At 35.6% G+C, this 21,391-nt stretch overlaps 1 protein-coding gene across 3 annotated transcripts in view; it reads left to right on the top strand.

Moving 5' to 3' along the window:
• The window catches only part of CSMD3 (CUB and Sushi multiple domains 3), a 1,231,016-nt gene that overhangs the window by 1,176,322 nt on the left and 33,303 nt on the right, over positions 1-21,391 (top strand). For all 3 annotated transcript variants that reach the window (XM_066379371.1, XM_066379370.1, XM_066379369.1), the window contains 3 exons: positions 10,972-11,151; positions 13,980-14,153; positions 21,151-21,324. In XM_066379371.1, the coding sequence (XP_066235468.1) occupies positions 10,972-11,151; positions 13,980-14,153; positions 21,151-21,324 (528 nt within the window). The remainder of the gene's footprint in view (positions 1-10,971; positions 11,152-13,979; positions 14,154-21,150; positions 21,325-21,391) is intronic.

Raw genomic sequence — 21,391 nt, 5'->3', positions numbered from 1 at the left:
TATGTGCAATGTGCATAGGGATTTGTTCATAGTTGGGTTTTTTTTTTATAGTCCGGCCCTCCAATGGTCTGAGGGATAGTGAACTGGCCCCCTGTGTAAAAAGTTTGGGGACCCCTGGTTTAGGCTTACACCGTTAATGTTGTACTTTACATTAATTTTTTTCTGTTACTATAGTACAGTGTGCAGTACAGTATATTTCTGTCTTTTTCCTTTTTCTGTGACTTAGTTGTGTTTTTATCTTTTAGATTATGATTTTACAACTGTGTTAGGATAGGTAAGTGAGTTAGGCTAGGATGTGTTTCACCTTATAACAAAATTCAGGTTACATCACTGTTGTAAGAACGGAACTATGTCTTAACCCAAGGATCTCCTGTACTTTTGCTGTAGGGGCCTCAAAAATAGGCCAGTTGGTGAATAACAATTTAAATGGACTTAAGTAAAATTTGTAAATGAGGAACCTATTGCTTCCAGGACCTAAAAAATCATTAGGCTTATGTAACATGTGATTCTAGGAGGGTCAACAGTTGCTCTTGACAATGCCAGGGGCAGGGGTAGTCAACCTTTTTATACCTACCGCCCACTTTTGTATCTCTGTTAGTAGTAAAATTTTCTAACCACCCACTGGTTCCACAGAAATGGTGGTTTATAAAGTAAGTAAGTAACTTTACTTTATAAAATTTATAAAGCAGAGTTAACAGCAAGTTAAAGCATATAATAATAATTACTTACCAAGTGCTTTATGTCGGATTTTCGCTGTTTGGCAGAATAAATCTTTATAAAACAACTTACTATAGTTTAATCTATCTTTTTATTTATACTTTGGTTGCTCTTCTACTGCCCACCATGAAAGTTGGAATGCCCATTAGTGGGCAGTAGGGACCAGGTTGACTACCTCTGAGTTAGAGCAATCCTTGGCTGACCTAGTGACTCTCAGAAATGTAACTGACAATCCAGACTTTGTTCTATGTGTGGGGTGATGAACCATGTTTTTTCCTTTTTTCTTCTTTTAAATTCTTTGTGGGTATTTGTATATCCTGAATAAGTGTCTCAAATGAATCTCCTATGGTTAAGAGGCTGTAGAAATAAGCACTCAATAGACATAGCAGTCAAATCTATAACATAGTAGCAAAACATTTTCCACTTGTTGATGGGAGTCAGTAACAAGTACCGTATTTCCCCATGTACAAGACACTCCCTTGTATAAGACACACCTTAATTTTGGGACCTAAAATTTGAAAAAAAAAATGCATGACATAAAGTTATTGAACTCAAGTTTTATTCATCATATAATTCATACAACTGCTCATCACTGTCAAAACTCCCATCCATTAGCTTGTCCTCATCTGTGTCTGATGACAAATCACTGTCTTCAACAACGAGCACAATAACAAGCGTAAAAAAGTGGGAAATGCAAGTAAAAAAAATCTACAACCACTGTATAAGACGCACCCAGTTTTTAGACCCCAAATTTTTCAAAAAAAAAAGGTGGGTCTTATACATGGGGAAATATGGTAACATTTCTGGTCCTGTTTCAGCACCAAATGCAGCCACATCTCATCTTCTGGTAGCTCTTTACCTCACCTTAGGCAGTTTCCTCACCGGCAACCAGTATTCTGCTGAACACAAGGAGTTGTCTCCCTGGATGTCCAGAGATGTCTTTCTGTGCATGTCCTCTCTGGTACTGTCTCACGAACTCCATTTTATTTTCTTCTGACTCTCATACAATACATCATTTCAATTCATGGAGTTGGCCGGGCTCTGTATGGGTTCCTCCTCCCTCTGCTACAGCCTGGAAACTCTCTTAAAGCAGTAAGATATGGCCATTTTACGACTCATCTCATTTGTTTCCTGTCACTCAAGGGTCACTATGCTTTGCTGCCTTTAGAAACCTGTTTTTTTTTTATTTCATTGTTATTTTTTATTTGTTTTAATATTGTATTATTTTGTTGCTGTTGTTTCAAATAGAGAATAGTTTTCTCTATTTCTCCATCGAGAAGGAAATAAGTTCTCCTATTTGAGTTCCAAATGTCTCAATTTTGCAAGACTGAACAGTTTTACAATGAACAAATTGGCTTTGCTGTTTACATACCACAAACTCACTCACCTGAGGCGTAAAATTCGTACTTCTACTTTATAAGTATCAGCTGAGATGACACACATTTGGCAACAGCCTTTTCAGGACACTCCTTTCTCATATACCTTTCAACTAATAACGATCTCTTTATACCATATAACTCTTCTAGCAATTACCTATATGCTAACCCGTAAAGTTCATAGGGCATTGCTAGCCAGATCTGTTTGTCTCAATGACTTTCTAGGGTGGCACACAGCATGTAACACTTAAGGGTGACTCAGTAGGTAGTTGTTGACTGACTCAAATATCTCATATAAATTTTAATTTATCTTTAGTATCTGTGACTTAACATTTCACTCCATTTTAAAGTACTTGCAGAGGGGCTTGTAAATTTATAGATAGCAAACCACTTAATTTTAATAGTATATTCTTAAAATAGACTTATTGAAAAGACGGAAATAGTATATTCTGTGTAAAAGGAATCTTTTGAGTAACATATCTTTTCATCACAATATGAAAAATGGTTTTATTTAATCATGCATATAAATACTAAAGTATTTTATTTAATATATTTTCCAATTTTAGTAAAGATAAATGAATAAAAATATCCCAATTCTTGGCATAAAATTACATTATTTTAAAAATTAAATCATATTTATTTTTCCTTAGGAATTTTAAAAATCACTCACTGTAAGAAAAATTGTGTGTAGGCCTGGCTGGTTGTCTCAGTGGATAGAGCATCAGCCTGGCAGGCATATATCCTGAATTTGATTCCCAGTCAGGGCACACATGAGAAGGGACCATTTGCTTCTTCCCCCTTCCTCTCCACTTTCTTTCTCTCTCTTACCCTCGTGCAGCCAGTGGCTCGATTGGCTTGTATGTCAGCCCCGGGTGTTAAGGATAGCTCGGTTGATTCGAACGGTGGCCCCAGATGAGGGTTGCCTATCTCCCCTCCTCTCACTTAAAAATAAATGACAACATATGAAAATATAAAGGAAGTGGGGGTTTTTTTGGTCAGTTCTCCAAGGACAACTATTGTGCTGAGTAATGTGTTTCAAGAATTAGCTTTTAAATGATGAATGTTATTAAACTAAAAACTGAAAATGTGTTACAGTTAACTTCATAGGTAAAAAAAAAAAAAAGTGCAAACACCCTAGGAGCCACCTAAACCAAAAGCAAATACAAAATGATCACCAGAAAGAGAGCACAGAGTGAAGTTTTGGTGGCAATTAAAATAGACTAAACTACTGTAGTTAAAGAATCTAAAATGCTGATAATGCTTATACGTGGTGATCAATTTGAATTAGAACCAATGTTTCAGATTCCTTCTCATTAATTTGCAGAGGAAGTTAATTTAAACATATGATTGATAGAATCATTAATGACTTACATGTGTTGATAAGGAAACTGAGACACTAAATAATTTAATTGTCTTACTGATTTTTGGCAGAGCTCACTGCTAAAATAAATGGATGAACTTAAACATTTAGTGTTATTATAGAGGGAAGGTTAAATTCAAATTTAAAAAATTTAAATAAATTTTTATTTAATTTAACTGCCTTTTCTATGCACTATTTTTTTTTCTGTTCTCTCTATCGAGGGACCTAATATGAATTTGAAATGAATTAATTTAATTATAAAAAATTTAAAGTAACCTAATCTAAATTTCCAAACCAAAGCCCTGATAGCAGTTTTTGAAATCCTACCGAAAACAAAACTTTTTGTTTTCTTTTCATTGAAATTGTAACCGATATTAATCATAAAGAATAATATCTGTTTACCACCTGTTAGAATTTCTGCTACTTTATATATATTCTTTTCTTTATTCTAATAACAAATCTGTCAAGTATATATTATTATCTTTTCTATTTTACACTGAAAGAAATGTATCTTACAGAGAAGACAGAACTTTCCTCCCCGTGGTAACACAGCTAGTACGTGTAGGCTCTGAAGTTTGAAACCCAAGTCTGTTTGACTCAAGATACAATGTTCTCAAGTTCATTTGATTTTCTTTTTTTGTATTTCCCCCTTTTTGTTTCCTGTCAATACTACAGGGGTCAAGTATATCTGATATGATATAAATATAAGCCATTGCTTATTATTCATATGGAACTGTTTTATTAACTTATTGTCTATTCCTCTAATTTTTTTCAAATCTCTCTGTATTTACCAATTTGAGTTATGCAGTGTTATATAATTTCTTATTGAGCTGACCACTTATAAAATTTGTTTTTGTTTAACAGTACTTTCTGCTTAAAATATGCTCTATACATCTTTAGTAGTTTTGTTGCCTGTCTCAAGATGAATGCCCAAACACATAGTGCAAATATATAAATTAATAATAAATATAAAAATCTTGCAAGAGATGAAATATTTTAATACAATGAATCAAAGAAAATAAACTGAATACTGTTGAATCACATATATTCATTAACAAGCAGTTAATGAATAATGCTGGAACTAAGACAATATCATTGGAAAAACAAAAAAAAAGCAACAAGATTGATGATATGATAGATGTTTCAATATAAGGATGATTTGAATATAAGATAATTGAGACCCTTGAAGCAATTAATAAAGCCCTTGAAATATAGCTGAATATATTACAATTTACAATGGCATGATGGAAGTAAAATGTAAATAATTAAATTCTCTTTGGATTTTCCAATTTTTAAATGATTAAATTGTCCTGGCCGGTTGGCTCAGTGGTAGAGCATCAGCCTGGTGTGTGGATGTCCCAGGTTTGATTCCTAGTCAGGGCACACAGGAGAAGTTCCCATCTGCTTCTCCACCCCTCCCCCTCTGCTTCTCTCTATCTCTCTCTCTTCCCCTCCCACAGCCAAGGCTGCATTGGAGCAAATTGGCTTGGGCACTGGGGATAGAGCAACACCCCAGATGGACAGGTCATCGCCTCAAGTGGATATGCCTGGTGGATCCTGGTTAGGTGCATGTGGGAGTCTCTCTGCCTCTCTGCTTCTCATTTTAGGAAAAAATAAATAAAAAGATTACATTTTGACCACTTGCAATGTTTTCCTGGGCTAGTTGTCCAAAGGCAACTATTTCTTCCTGTGCAGTGAAAATCAAAGGAGTGATCCAATTTTTAGAATATAATTTTATTTTTTTACTTACAGCAATATATTTTTTAATCTATAAAAACAGTTAAAATGAAATAGAGACCTGTGGGTTTATAATATAATTGGGCTACTTATAGATTCAGTTAATAAAAAATCATTTATACAGAACTTACTATCTTTGGGCACTATGTCAAGAACTGAGAATAAAGAGTTTGTTCTTATTTTATAAACCAGTGGTGAAGTAACTTTCGGATTCCAAGCATTTTTGTCCATTGAGAAATCCCCACCAGGGTGATTTGAAAATATACTTTTCTCCTGACCTGTGTTGTCATAGTGGATAAAGTGTCCACCTGGAACGCTGAGGTAGCCGGTTCAAAACCCTGGGCTTGCCCCGTCAGGGCACATATGGGAGTTGATGCTTCCTGCTCTCCCTGCTGCCCTTACCTCTCTCTCTCTCCTCTCACCTCTCTAAAATGAATAAATAAAGGAAAAAAAATAGAAAATATACTTTTTATTTGCTTGAGTGTCTGGCAGCAACACACACACACACACACACAAACTACCATCACCTGTCACTCAAACACACACACACATAATCATACACACATTTTCTTCCTTTAAAAAGAAAAGTCCCATGTGTCATCTGCGATTTGCCTTGCCCAATTTAACAATGTTTTGAAACAATTTTTAGAAGAAACGTTATTTAATAATAATGGTAGTGCCCTAAAGTCCCCCTTCATGTCTTCCACAGTGGAGATGTTGGTAAAGAGTAAAGTTTTTCTCACATAAATTATACCTGGTAATATTCAATCAGCTTCAGATTATAAATGAGTTTAAAAAATGTCCATTCATTTGATCTTTCTCTAAAGTTATGACTCACAAACAGGAACTCTTCCCTTTTCTTTACATCCATCTTTCTGCAACCCCAAACAGGTCCTTATTAAACCCACTGCCCATTCTAGAGTGGGAAGCTTCCCCCAAACATTCCCACGGGTGGGTAAAAGAATGCATCACGACATCAAAGTCATACATTAACTATCACGCGTGCTTGGCAGTCATTATAAATATATATAAGAAACATTCCCAGAAGTAAATCAAACTGGAAAGAAAAGACATTTGCCAAAATGCCAGGAAGATTATACCAGTACCCTAATTATAAAAGTCGGTTAAGTTCTTTTCTGTGATGTTCATACTGAAAGAAAATATTTAAAGCTAAGCACGGGTAAATACTCATTTATAAGTAGATTTTGTTGTTATTTCCTTTGTGGTTGTTATTGTTTTCTGATTTTTTTTTTGTTTGTTTTGTCATTGCCAAAATTCCCCCAGTGTATAAGCAGTTCAGGGTCCTTACCTTGATGTCAACAGGCAGCCACCCCGGCACCTAGTGCACACATTTCAGATCATGCCTGGGGAACAGAAAACAATGTGCACCAGGACAGGGTTTGTCAAGTGGATTAAGGACTGGCTTTCAGGTCTGAGAAGAGATATGTTCATTTATTTCTTGGATTTTTTTTTTTTTTATCTACCAGAACTTCTTCCAAAATGATTAATACCCAGCATCTGGTAGGTCTTGTCCTATGGTTCAGGACAGCATACTTTCTCAGATCCAGTGATTAATGAATCTGAGGTTTTTGTCCTCAGTGATCAGGACAGAAATGGTCCTCACTGGATGTTACCAAAGTGAGAATTCGTTTTGTTTGTAGGTTGTTTTGTTTTTGTAAAAGATAGGTCAGAGAGATGGAGCTAGTCTCACACCAGAGAAATCTGGAGGATATCCCAGCATGAAACTGAGTGAAGTGAGGCTGAAAGTTATCTAAAGGAGACAGAGCTATTGTTAAATGCTGTGGTTCTTAAACAGGGATAGCATTGCTTCCCTGGGGACATTTCATAATGTCTGGGGATATTTTTGGCTGTCACAGTGCAAGTGAGCGTGTTATTAGTATCTAGCAGGTAGAGGTCAGTGCTAAACAACTTCAGTGCATAAAGCAGCACAATCAAGAATTAATTGGTCCCAAATGTCAATAGTGCCAAAGTTAAGGTAAAGAAAATCTCCTTAACTGAGATCTAAAAAGGAAACTAACTTTTGAATTGAGAGATCATGTAAAATCTGAAGTGTTATCAGAGAAATGTTTGGATCACCTTTCTGGAACTTCCTTCTGCTTTAGTTGAATTTTATTCTGTGTTTGAAATCTGGCAAAGCAAATACATAAAGATGCCTGAACAAGCGTGTATATTGCTGCATTGTTTCTAATAGGAAAACAATGGGACAGTTCAAACATCAGTCCTTAGGGGTTTAGTTTTATGAATTATATTGTATGTATATGCATATAAGAGAATATCAGGTCATTAAAAATGTTACCTGGATCTATGTATATATACATGCAAAAATATCCATTAGATATTGAGTAAAAAAATGAATTCTATTATAAAAGTTCAGGTGGTGTGATTCCATTTTATTTAAAAATGCATATTTATATTGTTCATTTAAGAGGTTAAAGTTTCAAAGTAGCATAGGCTAAAACCTCCACAATAACGTTTATTTTTAGCATGAGAGTTATCTACTTCAATTTATCGTAAGTAATGTCACTTGGGCATCAATTACATGATAGAAGCTCATGAGAATACCTCATAAAAAAATCAAACCTTTAAATGATATATGTGTTTTTGTAAATTTGTGCTATTTAATCATTCCTTACACACTCAGTTACTGATTTATTCTTTAAACAAGTATTTTATCTTTTATGAAGTACTAGACTAATGTCTGAGAATGCAACAGTGTAAAAAAGAGACAAAATATCTATGGAGTTTGTTGGTGTGTTGGCGTATTTGTATGCATGCGCACAATTATGTGTATATGTAAGTTGTGTCTTTCGGGAATTTGGTGACTTTGGAAAAGGTTTTCTTGCAATAAAATACAGCATTTCATTGTCATGCACTGATGTCTCTGAATCTTAAGGTAAACTCTTAAAGAGTTAAGCTGTAAAGTTTTGCTCAGAAAGACCAAAAGCCTCTTTTCGTTGCTGAAAACAAGCTGGTGGTAAACGAATCAACTGGTGGAGCAGGTGTTGTTTACAAAGACCGTTGCTATTGGAAACTGCCTCTTTGACTGGCCTTTGCTTCATCAGAAAGTCACCAAACAAATCCTTCCTGAAGCTGTTGTCAGGCGTTCCATTCATGACGCTACCACGCGATGCAGAACTCTTGGCAGTGCCCCTGTAGAATGACCCCTCTGTCTGCTCCTTGTGCGTGCTTCCTGGCTCCTGTGCCTTTCCAGCCAGCTAGCTGTTCTTTCTTGCCAGGATCCTAATTCAGCCTGTAAAGTACTGGCCACAAAGTAGCAATTTGTGAGTCCTCTCCCAAATTTTCCTCTTCTTATTTTGAATCTAGGTTAAAAAATATATAAAATAGCATGGGGTAAAATAAAAGAAAATAAATCAAAGGCTATATTCACTTTTATAAATTTTAAAACTGCAAAAAAATGATATTTTTGGTAAATAAACAGGATTTGATATCCTATCCAACTCAGTTATATAATTTTTAAAGACCTGTTCTTCATCAATAATTTAAAAAGTAGAAATCATTTTATATGCAAAATTCTTATTTGGAGTCTGATAAAAAAAAAAATACTCCAAGAGTGTGATTTCAGCAAATTGACTCTGAGTATTAGCGGGTGGAGTGCCAGGAATATTGTTCTTTAATTTCATTGCCATTATTCATGGTCCTAAAACTTCTTAGACTCGACATCTTAGAGTAATATGAAAGAAATGTTGAGATTTTTGTTTTTAATGATAAGTTATTAAATGCAATGTAATTGAAGTGCTGTTCAGGTCTTCTATGACTGAATCTATCTCTAGTTTTTAACCATAGACCTCCAAGTTTTTGGGAAGGATTACTTAAAAATAAAAGTAAAAGAATATAACCCAGATTCACCAGGTATAATTATTTGTCCTTTTATGAACAACAAGATTTAAAAGGCAAAAAGATACTAAAAGGCAAGTATGCCACATGCTTTTTATCTCCAGAAAAAAGTGTAACCTGCTTTTTCCTTTTGTTCTCTTAAGAGCAAGAAAGCTTTTAGCCAATTAACTGCCCAAATCCTGGTTAAATCATTAACTCAAAACAGCACGAGCTTTAGTGGCTTATATATAAGTTCTCTTATGCGTTATTCTTAAATGTCATATTAGGATTAGTTTGTTTTTTTTTACATACCATTTTAAGTCTTTTGAAAGTTTTGGGGTGTGGCTTCTTAAAACAACATATGTAGTCAGAGCCAGCTTTCTGGATTAGTGCAGTTACTAGAAACTCAAAGGGTCTTGCACTTAGGATAGGGCTGTGATTGCTATTCAATATTTTCACTAATTTTATCTTTAAATATGTGTTTTGTAACGGAAATCCACTGGGACAGCGAAGCATGTGATGGGGCTCTGGAGCCTTTGCTCCTGTGCAGGCAGCCGAGGATGGGTCTTAGGCCTTTTGCTCCCACCACCTGGTACCCCTGTCCCGGCTTGTGGCCCGCATTCCCAGCCCTGCTTTGGGGCCCCTGATGCTTACGACACACCTGTTTCAGCCCCTTATCTGTTTAGAGAAGCTTGCATTGCATCTTTATTCTCCACCCTGTTTGAGGGGCTGGTGCAAGCACGGGGCAAGCCGTAGTTTGGTGTATTCATAGTCTTGGTAGCATCTATCTGTTCTCTGGGCTGGCCTCGCCAAGGCTTATTTAGCAAGAATTTGACAGGAGCTGTGCCAGAAGCCCTTCACTCAAACCCAATCCAGAGAGCAAGGATTCCACAGTAGAGGTTGCTGTTTTTCTGGGTTATTTTTTCACTTGGGTTGGCAAGGAGTTGGTAGAAATAGAAAATTGACCTCACTATTCCTAGCTATAACATTTTTATTTTTTCGCTGAGCCTCACAGATTGTGTATCCATCCTGTATGTGATATAAATTCACATTTTAGAGTTCATTCATTCTTTTATTTATTCAATAAATATTATTCTTTTATGCTTAGCATTGTTTAAATTAAAAACTACTATAATATCAAGTTCAGTAGCATTGTACAGAAAATGTTCTCTCAGTCTGGCAAGCCTAATAAATTAGAGACTTCAATGGCCATATATAAAAATACAGATTTTAAATATTATGCAAGAAATCTTGATTGGATAGGAGGGCTTTCTCATGATCACTTAATGCATGTTTAAAAAGGTAACCACTTGATCCTGGACAGTTGGTTTAGTGGACCCAGCATATAGATGTCTTGGGTTTGATTACTGTTCAAGGCACACAAGAGAAATGACCATCTGCTTCTCTTCCCTTCCTTTCCCCTTTCTCTCCCTTTTCACCTCCTGCAGTTAGTGGCTGGATTGGTTCAAGTGTCACCTCAGGTGCTGAGGATGGCTCCATTGGTGCAAGCGTGTCAGCCTCAGATGATAAAAATAGCTCGGTTGATTTGAGCATCAGTCTTACACAGGGATGCTGGACAGATCCTGGTCAGGGTGCATGAGAGAGTCTGTCTTACTATCTCCCCTCCTCTAACCTAAAAAAAAAGTTACTGCATCAGTTTCCTCCAGTATAATAGCATATCAAACTAGACTTTTCAAAGTCTAAATGACAATTTCTGACCGATATGTGTAAAATCTATAATATACATACCTGATCACAATCATGAACTGCTAGTCTATGCTTTAAATATGGTATGTTTTATGATTTAAAATGAACACAGTAACTAATTTTCCCTAGTTATGTATTAAGTATGCCATATGCTTACACTTCTTCTCTGTTAAATATATGACACATTAACCATCTGCTTCTCTAACCCAATATTGATAGTCATCAGTTGTGGAGACCCAGGCATACCAGCCAATGGACTGAGATATGGAGATGATTATGTGGTTGGACAGAATGTTTCATACATGTGCCAGCCGGGCTATACGATGGAATTGAATGGTTCCAGAGTCAGGACTTGTACCACTAATGGCACTTGGAGTGGATTAATGCCAACCTGTAGAGGTAATGATTTCCTAATTATTTACAAGTGATGACCACCCCTTTTTTAGTGTTTATTGTTTCACTCTTTTGAAACTGAAAAATGACTTCAGTTTTCATCTTTAAGACAAATAGCTGATAATAATATATAGTATTAAAAAATACTTCAACAAAAACATTGAGCCTGGTTGAGGGAGCTGAAGGGATTGAGCAAAAGGGTTTTTAAAAAAAGAGAAAAACTCACGGACACGGACAACAATGTGGTGGTTGCCAGACGTAGGCGAAGGGAAAGAGGGTAAGGGGGGATAAATGAGGCTGGACGGAGATTTGACCTGGGAGGGCGTAAACACACAGTAAAGGTACAGGGTGTACATTGTAGAATTGTGCACCTGAAACCTGTATAATTTTGTTAACCAGTGTCACCCCTATAAATTCAATTAAAAAGGAAAAAGAAACAACAAAGTGACTTTAAAAAAAATTAGGTGCTTATGCTTGTATAGAAGGATTTTTGGCACCAAGAATTAACCAATCAGATACAACGTTATTATGTGACATGACCAATAAGATGCAAATCTGTTATATGACCTATATATGATATATATATTTATAGTTCAAGACAGGATGTTCGCACCAGGCAGATATTATATGTTGGCTATTGTACTTTTTAATTTGATAATCTAAGAGAAAAGAGGTCAGTGCCCTTAACTAAATGGTCAGATATTGCATGTTTTAAAAATTCTTGCAGCACACTCATTGGAAATCACCCTTAGAACATTAATTTGATGATCCACTTTCAGTAGTTTTAGAAAAACTTTCAATCATTTGGGAACAGTCACTCTGAAGTATAAAACTGTAATTTTTTTAAAAGAAAAAGAGAAACTGTTAACTTCAAGAATGAAATCTAGAATTAATCTTTTAGTTAACAGAGGCATAGATTTGCTACCTTACACTATTTATTTTTCATTGGAAATATTTTCCTATTTTTTGCTGATTTTTCTGATTTTTTATGGATTAGTGTCAATGCATGTCAGGTGATTTATATTGTATAATAATACTATTGGCCCTAGCAGGTTGTCCTCAGTGGGTACAGCATCATCCCAGCGTATGGATATCCTGGGTTTGATTCCTAGTCAGGACACAAGAAGCAACCATTTCCTTCTCTTCCCCTCCTATCCCCCTTCTCTCTTTCTTCCTGTCTTGCAGCCAGTGGCTTGATTGGTTCTAGCATCACTCCAGGTGCTGAGCATAGTGCAGTTGATTTGAGCATTGGCCCCAGAATAGAGGTGCCAGGTGGATCCAGGTGCCAGGTACATGCAAGCATCTGTTTCTCTATCTCCCCTTCACTCAATGAAAGGAAGGAAGGAAGGAAGGAAGGAAGGAAGGAAGGAAGGAAGGAAGGAAGGAAGGAAGGAAGGAAGGAAGGAAGGAAGGAAAAGAAAGAAAGAAAGAAAGAAAGAAAGAAAGAAAGAAAGAAAGAAAGAAAGAAAGAAAGAAAGAAGAAAGAAAGAAAAGAAAAATAATACTATTGATTTTTTAATAATTGAAATTTCTCATTCAGATGTTTCTCTAAATATCTATTAATTGTTTAATAATTCCTGACATCTAACAAAAAATCTAAATAAAAAAATAATTTTTATGTGTATTTTTCTTACTGATTTCAGTTGCTCAATCAGATCATTGTAAATAGTACCTAAAACATGTGAACAGATGTCTTACACTTTAGAAGTTATTTCAAACATAACTAATTGATCCTGATAATGACAATGTTATACAACTCTAAAAATTATTCAGTTATGTTGCTAGTTGTCTGACTATAATATTTCTCAGGTTTAGATTTTGTAGTTGGTACCCTTTGTTTCCTTCTCCTCTGTCATTTTGTGCAACCTATCTTTGCTTGAGAAAAACTTAAAACAATTTTTAAATGAATGTTTAAAAATTTAATAATACATTTTAAAAATTCTACAATAACTTTTTTTTGTGTGTGTGTATTTTTCTGAAGTGAGAAGCAGGGAGGCAGAGAGACAGACTCTCCCACTTGTGCCTGACCAGGATTCCACCTGGCATGCCCACCAGGGGGCGATGTTCTGCCCATCTGGGGGGTTGCTCCATTGCAGCAGGAGCCATTCTAGCACCTGAGGCGGAGGCCATGGAACCATCTTCAGGGCCCGGGCCAACTTTGCTCCAATGGAGCCTTGGCTGTTGGAGGGGAAGAGACAGAGAGAAAGGGGAGGAGAAGGGATGAAGAAGGAGATGGGCGCTTCTCCTATGTGCCTTGGCCAGGAATTGAACCCGGGACTTCCACACAATGGGCCAATGTTCTACTGCTGAGCCAACTGGCCAGAACTACAATAACTTTTAACTTCTGAATCTAAGTGATTAATAGAACCAGTCTGGATATCATAATGAGATACATGATTTGTGTTTTCGAAAATTTCAGAGAATTAATACCAAATTCCTTGTTACAATTTTGATACACTATGCCAAACGGCCCAGTTCTTCAGCCTGTCTAAAGGTCATTGGAAAATAATATAAAACCAATAATATATCAGTGACAGTACTAGATGGAAGATCACCTTCTGTTTGTCTTCTCTTAGAGGTTAGGCAGCTTGTTATTTTGTTGGAGAATCTCCAACAACCAGTAGCCATTATGTTCTCAAGAAATAGTCATATTCTAGAGAGATTAATTCCAGAGATGTTTCAGAAATACTACCAGGAGAATAAAACACGTCATACCATATTGTCCTCCAAAAGGTTAAATTAGCACATAGGCTACTCCTAATGATATTTATTTATTTTACAACCATGATAGATATTTCAACAGCTGTGTCTAACCGCATTTAATGTAATTGCAGCTGTTACCTGCCCAACTCCTCCCCAGATCTCTAATGGAAGGTTGGAAGGAACCAATTTCGACTGGGGTTTCAGTATTAGCTACATCTGTTCTCCGGGCTATGAATTGTCCTTTCCTGCTGTTCTGACCTGTGTAGGGAATGGTTCCTGGAGTGGTGAAGTACCACAGTGCTTACGTAAGTATAAATTCCATACTAAATGATATTTTCCTATTTTCACTCTCGTGGAGCTACTTCACTGACATTACCGTTGTCATTTAAAATATCCAAACTTTACCAGAATAAATATGAGACTGATAAACTCCTTCCAATGTGTAAAGTTTAATGAAAAATCATTGTTTACCAATGTAGCTACTTTTTATGTGATCCAACCATTACATTCCTTCTGCTCTAACTGAAATTTAGGCTACAGTGCTTTCTTTACAAACTTTTCTTAATTTTCAGAATTATTCCTCAAAATAGAGACCCTCTGAGATTAATCTGCCAGAAAATGATTCTTGTTTAAGTCCAATGTATCTTTGCTAAGTGCTCTAATTTAGCCTCAAATCTTTTTCTGTCATCCATTCATGCCACTTTCACATGTTCATTCAAATTGAGTTCTTATGATGGCGCTTGCCGTGATAATGATTGTGATTATACATCTAAAAATACTAAGGTAAACATAGAGATGAGATTATTATTTTTTTTACAGAGGTTGATATTTATATCTTAGCAAACATCACTTCAAGATTCATTTGGAAGATTACAAACCAAAAAAGTCAGAATTCTGTTTTATATTAGTTATTGTAGCACATGATGTGGGCAGTGATCATTCAGAGATGGTGAGTACTATCCTGTTTCTAGTCTTTTCCTTTCCAGTATGGGATAGGAGAGCCTCTACCTGTCCCCCTGGCCTTGAAGCAAGGCTGAGCTAACTAACGATACTGCGCAGAATCCTCCAGTCTTCTCATCTCATTCAGAGTAGAAGCCAGATGGCCTACATGCTCATGAGACCCCCCCTCCATGTGGTCGTATCCTACTCTTCTCCCCCTCATCCTCTCTATTCTGGGCACACTGGCTCTCTTACTTTTCCAGAGCATTCAGTCTTGATTTGGCATCAGGGCTATTGGTATTCACTGTTTACCTGGCCTGAAAATTTCCTTTTATACTTTTGGCTTTTTATTCACAATCACTCTTTTCAGTATTCTCTTCTTTCATCACCGTAATTAAAATTTTACATGTTGACCTATAATACTGGCTGTTTAGACATCATTTTTCCCCTTAATAGGCTCCTGTCCTCCCTTCTTGTCCCCCTTACATTTTACTTATCTTGCTTTGTGAACGATAACCTCCAGTCAGTAAAGCAATATAGCGTAAAGAGTGCTGAATCATTTATTGATATTTGGTGTATTATAGAGAAAAGCAGTAGGGGAAAGAGTAGACATTGCAATTAATGAAACAAGAGAATCAGTTTATACAAATACACACACACATTCACAAACATGGTCTCTATTTCACAAAAAAAATAATAAATCAATGCCAGATTTATCCAGGACTTAAATATAAAAGTTTTAAAAAATAAGGGACTATTTAAAAAATCTTGAGGTAAGAAAGGCTTTCTTACGCAAGTTGCAAAAGCTCCACTCATACACAAAAAGTAAAAATAAAATCAGCTACTTAAAAATTTTTAATTTTTCTTTATGAAAAGACCAATGAGAAACTTGAATAATATAATAGTCATGAAAAACAGTAATAATGTATAGAACATGTAAAGAATTCCTAAAACAAAAAAGAGAACACAATAAAGATGAGCAAAATACATAACCAGATATTTACTAACCATGCAACTGAAAAACAAAACTGGACAGTATCAAGTGTCGATGAGAAAGTGGAGCAATGTAAACATTACCACTTGCGAAATTCACTATTTTTGTATAGTAAAGTTAAAGATGTCCAGAGTCAGTGGCCCAGAAGCTATATTTCTACATATATGCCCTACAAAAAATTTTGTACATGTGTACATGTACATTAGGAGACACATACAAAAAATATAAATATCAGCATTTTGTTAGTTGTAAAGCTAAACAAGTCAGTGCTTAAGCATGCATGTAGTGTGATAAAATTATTTTTAAAAATATATGGAAATGAGAAATCTTGAATTCAGGATGAGACAATGTCTGTTATTCTGGGCCTTGGAAGAGGAGATGCTATCTGGAAGGGGCTCACAAAACGTTTCAACAGCATTGGCAATTTTCAATTTCTTAAGTTGGGTGTTGGTTTCATGCATATTAATTTTATAATTTATATGAACTTTATGACATTCATGTATCATATATATCTTTTTAATGAATTTTACTCAGTTTAGTAGAAAATAAATATATATTTAATATATAAAAGTATAGAAATATGATAAATAACTGAAGACAAATTATTAGGTTTGCTTTGTCATTGTTTATTTGAAGAGCTTCCTATTAAATGATTACAAATCCTGGATTTACATACCAAATTTTGCAGACCCATTAGATCATTTATATTTGTATTTGTTCCAGAGAGATATTACTAACTAGTTATATTGAGTGTGAGAGATAAAAATAATTTACTTTATAATTGCTATTTATGGAACATCCAAAGAAGCTCCTCTCAGGTAATATGATTTATTAGAATAAGTCTGTTTCAGGTTGTTGTCACACAAGTTGGCCCTTAAAATTCTGATTCATGCTAAGCATCTTAGAAAAGACCAGTGTATTCTACACAAGATGAGTTAGTGTATGGCTACTTAGGCATAGATGGGGACGAGGAGGTATTACAGAAATTAGTTTATGGTAAAGTTAGTTTGATATAAGTGAAAAAAAATCTCAATCAGGAGGTTTCTTAGGTGAGGAAAATATGAATGAAGCTTATAATATTTTCTTCTGACATCTCAACAGATCAGTTTGGGAATCCACCTTGGGTTGAGAGCACTCCCTCTTGGGGACCACTCAGTAATAAATGGCTTGAATCAGACAGAAAGGAGGAAAACCCTGGCGCCTCTGTTGATTAGTTCTGGAACACAGGCATAATTTTATTCTCCCTGTGCTTTATTTTTTCCATCATGAAAGGGTTTTTCCTAGCAGCTGCAGGCGGACCTCTCACTGACGTGTCCGTACAGTGTGGGATGCTGCCCATCTCTCTATTCAGCATCTTGTGCATTTTCCAGAACTCAGTTTTCTGCTTTGAACCCAGTCTGCTGGGCTCTAAGAAGTTCTCAGAAGTTCAAAAGATGACAGCAATATTTATTTTGTTTACTTTGTCTTATGTTTCTTTTCATTTTAGAAACTATGCATTGAGTCCTTTCTATGTACCCAAACTGGCTTATAGGAAGCACTCAGTAAATATCAACTGCTGTATTAGGTATTTGAGGTGGCATCTTGAGAGAATTGTAACACCCTGCTAGCAACAGTCTTTTGAGTGTGTATATGTACCACTTTGTTTGGCATTTCATCATCTAAGGATTATTTCCTGCAAGAGTTCTAAAATAGACACTCTTCAAGTGCTTTCTGTTGGTTGGAGCATCATGCTGGAGCACAGAGGTTGCCAGTTCGATTCCCCAGTCAGGGCACATACAAGAACAGCTCCATGTTTCTGTCCATGCCTGCCTTTCTGTCAATAAATAAATGAATAAATAAATAAAGTCACTTTTAAAAAATAAAATAAAATAGACACAATTCTGCTCAATAAAATTCCAATCTTTTAAGACAGTTTAAAATGTTCCTGTTATTATATTTTATTTTCTGACCTATTAAAATACAATTAATAATAAAATTTATACTACTGATGCCTAAAGTGTAATGCTTAGAGACTCAACTGTAAGAGGTCAAACTGTACTTAGTGAAGCAGCTACATTGTAATGTGGCCTAAGGTTACACTGCTAGTAAATGACGTGGCATGCATTCTAGTTCAGAGAAGGTAAACTTAACAGGCAATTCTTTTATCCATTGAATAGCCAAAATCATCCATTTTAGAGATTTAATAAAGAAGAAGGCCTTTTCTTTTTAAATCTGTTCAAAGCATGTCTTTTTATGTTAAAATTTTTGTCACTGTGATCTGAAGCCTTTGAAACTAAACTCTCTCTTAGGCCTCTGAGCCTGACACCTATAGGTTGTTTGGCTTAGTACATGGAAATTTGCAGACAGAAACAGCTGGAATGAGAATTGAGGAGTTTAAATGTTTTATTTCCCTCTTTTCTCTTTTTATTAACCCTTTGAGTAGTACAAACTTCATGTACATTCTCATCACTCCAGATCATCCAGAGTACGATATTAACAGAAATTTTTATTTAAAAAATATGTAAGGCAACATTTTAAAAAGGCAAATGTATGTTCTTCTTGTTTCCATAAGTTGTTTATCAAAAAAATCCATGATTTTAAATTAATAAAATTGTAACTGGAACTAATTTCATTTTTTGAAAATAAACTCACTCCCAGGGGTCAGAGAGCATGAAAAAAACTCACTACTCAAAGGGTTAAGATACTATTTTGAGATAAGTGACTCAGCAAATATATATATATATATATATATATATATATATATATATATATATATATTTATATATTTATATATTTATATTTATACACACACACACACATATCTGAAACTCTTCGGAAATAAGTGATGAAATAGCTTAACAATAGAAACAATTCCTAAAGGTAAAATGCCCATTGATAATGATCATGGAGGAAATAACCATAAAATTCAAAATGTGCTAGAGATATATAAGTAGTAAGACAAGGACCCAGGCCTAGGAGCCAAGGGTTTAATGTTATATTGTTAGTAGTGCTTGTATGGCAAGCAGCACTAAGGTTAACGACATATTAGAGCCTGACTAGGTAGTGGTGCAGTGAATAGAGTATATTGTTCTGGGATGTAGAGGACCCAGGTTCGAAACTCTGAGGTCACTGGTTTGAGTGCAGGCTCATCCAGCTTGAACATGGGGGTCGCCAGCTTTAGCATGGGATCATAGACATGACACCATGGTTGCTGGCTTGAGCCCAAAAGTTACTGGCTCAAAGCCCAAGGTCACTGGCTTGAACAAGGGGTCACTGGCTTAGCTGGAGCCCCCCTCCCCCATCATGCAACATAAGAGGAAGCAATCAGTGAACAACTAAGGTGCCACAATGAAGAATTCATGCTTCTTATCTCTCTCCCTTCCTGTCTGTCTGTCTCTCTCTCATAAAAGAAAAACAAAAAAATATATATTAGAAATGGTGAAAATTAAAACACAATTTAAAATGTTTATTTTACCTGTGTTACTTTCAATTTTCCCCTTGATTTATTTTGTTTTATTATTTATTTATGATCACCTTTAATTTTAACTGTTTAAAAAGAAAAAAAATATGTTTCTAAAATATAGGTTTGGAAATTTAAGCTTCTCCTAGTGTCCTGAATTTCAAAGAAGCTCTTTCTTTGAACATTGAGTCTAAGACTGAGGTATTCTCCAGTTAAGGTATTCATACATTCCACCTTTCCTGGAGCATTCCTAGTCTATTCCTTTTGTCCTGGTAGTTTTCTGATCAAGTTAGAAGAATTCTTTCACTCCCCAAAGTATCCTGAGTTATATAATGCCTTTATGGTCACTCAACGTATAGCTATCTTAAGGCAGAATTTATTATGTTTGTTGCTGTTTCTTTGCTTTGTAGAGAAGTAAGTTTGTAAGTGCTGAATCTACATATTTAAAAATTAAGTACACTTAAAAATTGGTAAATGGCAACTTATTATCCGATATGGATTTTTTTTTTTACCACAATAAAATAAACAGGAAGCATAAAATGTATATAGGTCCTTCTGCCTCAGTTATCTGCTAGATTTAAAACCATCTGATGTTACCCCTTATTACACTTTGGCATGCTCACTCTGCTCCAACCTCACCAGCCGCCTTCTTCCTCCAACATGTGAGCATGCCCCAAAGAGCTTTGGCAATGTCGTTTTCTCCATCTGGAATGCTCTTCCTCGAGATATCAGTGTGGGAGTATGCTTTGTTTCCTCCAAATCCCTCCTCAGTGAGAGACAGCCTTGTCACCTTATATAAAATCCATTCCGCCCCTCACCATTTGTCTCATCCACACCCCCACCATCCTATCTCCTTCTCCTATTTTTCCTCTTGAGAATTATCACCTTCCCACATACTATCATTTTTTACTTATTAATTATGTTTATTGCATGCTTTCCTCAAAAATACAATCTACAAGAAATCTACAATCTACAGAAATCTTAATTTGTTTACTGGTAAGTCCAAGTGCTTAGAATTACCTAGAAGACTGTCTTTTAATAGTTAAACAACTATATATATTGAATTGAATCATTTGATCGATTTATTTAGAAATCCTGTCAAGTTGATCCCTTTTGTGGTGGTTGTATTCCATCGGAGTTTCTTAGTTTTGTATAGTGTTGGACTCTGACAGTCTTCTTTTTTCTTAAATAAACACTCAAATCCCCCAGAATATTTTGAAGAGGAAGGCTACTAAATACTGAGATAGGTTCTCTGACTGTTCAACAGAGTACAACAAAACAAATAACTGTGTATTTTATTTATTTATTTATTTTAACTCAGGTGTGGTGTTTTAGATTTTTTTTATTTGTTCATTTTTGGAGAGAGGAGAGAGAGAGAGAGAAGGGGGGAGGAGCAGGAAGCATCAACTCCCATCTGTGCCTTGACCAGGCAAGCCAGGTGTTTTGAACCAGCAACCTCAGAATTCCAGGTTGACACTTTATCCACTGTGCCACCACAGGTCAGGCCAATAACTGTATATTTTAGATACAGAGCAATCTGGAGAGTACAATTTAGATATTATCGGTCGTTTCTTTCTGACAGAGCTATCTGTGAATCACTTACCTTTTCAGGATTACTTTTTAAAATTTTGCAGCCCACAAGTACAAATGCTATGTAGCTTGATTATGGTTAGTAGTTAAAACTAACAAACAAATAACAAAAAACTATGATTATTAAGTTCCTACTAGTAACTTTTAAAATATTACACTGCGTTGAGCAATCAGTATTCATGTAGATGAAAGCTAAAAAAAAAATCATTGGGATACATTAACATGGATGGCATGTCACTTTCTACAATATTTCAGTTAGTTGTTGTTATTCTCTATTGTTTCCTCTGATGAATCCTAAATCTTTTTTTTTTTATTAATTGTCTTTTCTTTTTACCACCAGCAAAGTTTTGTGGTGACCCTGGTATACCTGCTCAAGGAAAACGAGAAGGCAAAAGCTTTATCTACCAGTCAGAGGTGTCATTCAGCTGCAACTCTCCTTTCATATTGGTGGGATCAAGCACCAGAATATGTCAAGCAGATGGCAGCTGGAGTGGCTCGTCACCTCACTGCATAGGTAATATCAATGGAAGGTGATTACGCTCAGTAATTTTGGATATAATAGGTAGTGGTGACACTTAATG

This window comes from Saccopteryx leptura, chromosome 3, assembly GCF_036850995.1.
Source record: "Saccopteryx leptura isolate mSacLep1 chromosome 3, mSacLep1_pri_phased_curated, whole genome shotgun sequence".
In the NCBI taxonomy this organism is placed as follows: domain Eukaryota; kingdom Metazoa; phylum Chordata; class Mammalia; order Chiroptera; family Emballonuridae; genus Saccopteryx; species Saccopteryx leptura.
This window is presented reverse-complemented; position numbering and strand designations above follow the sequence as displayed.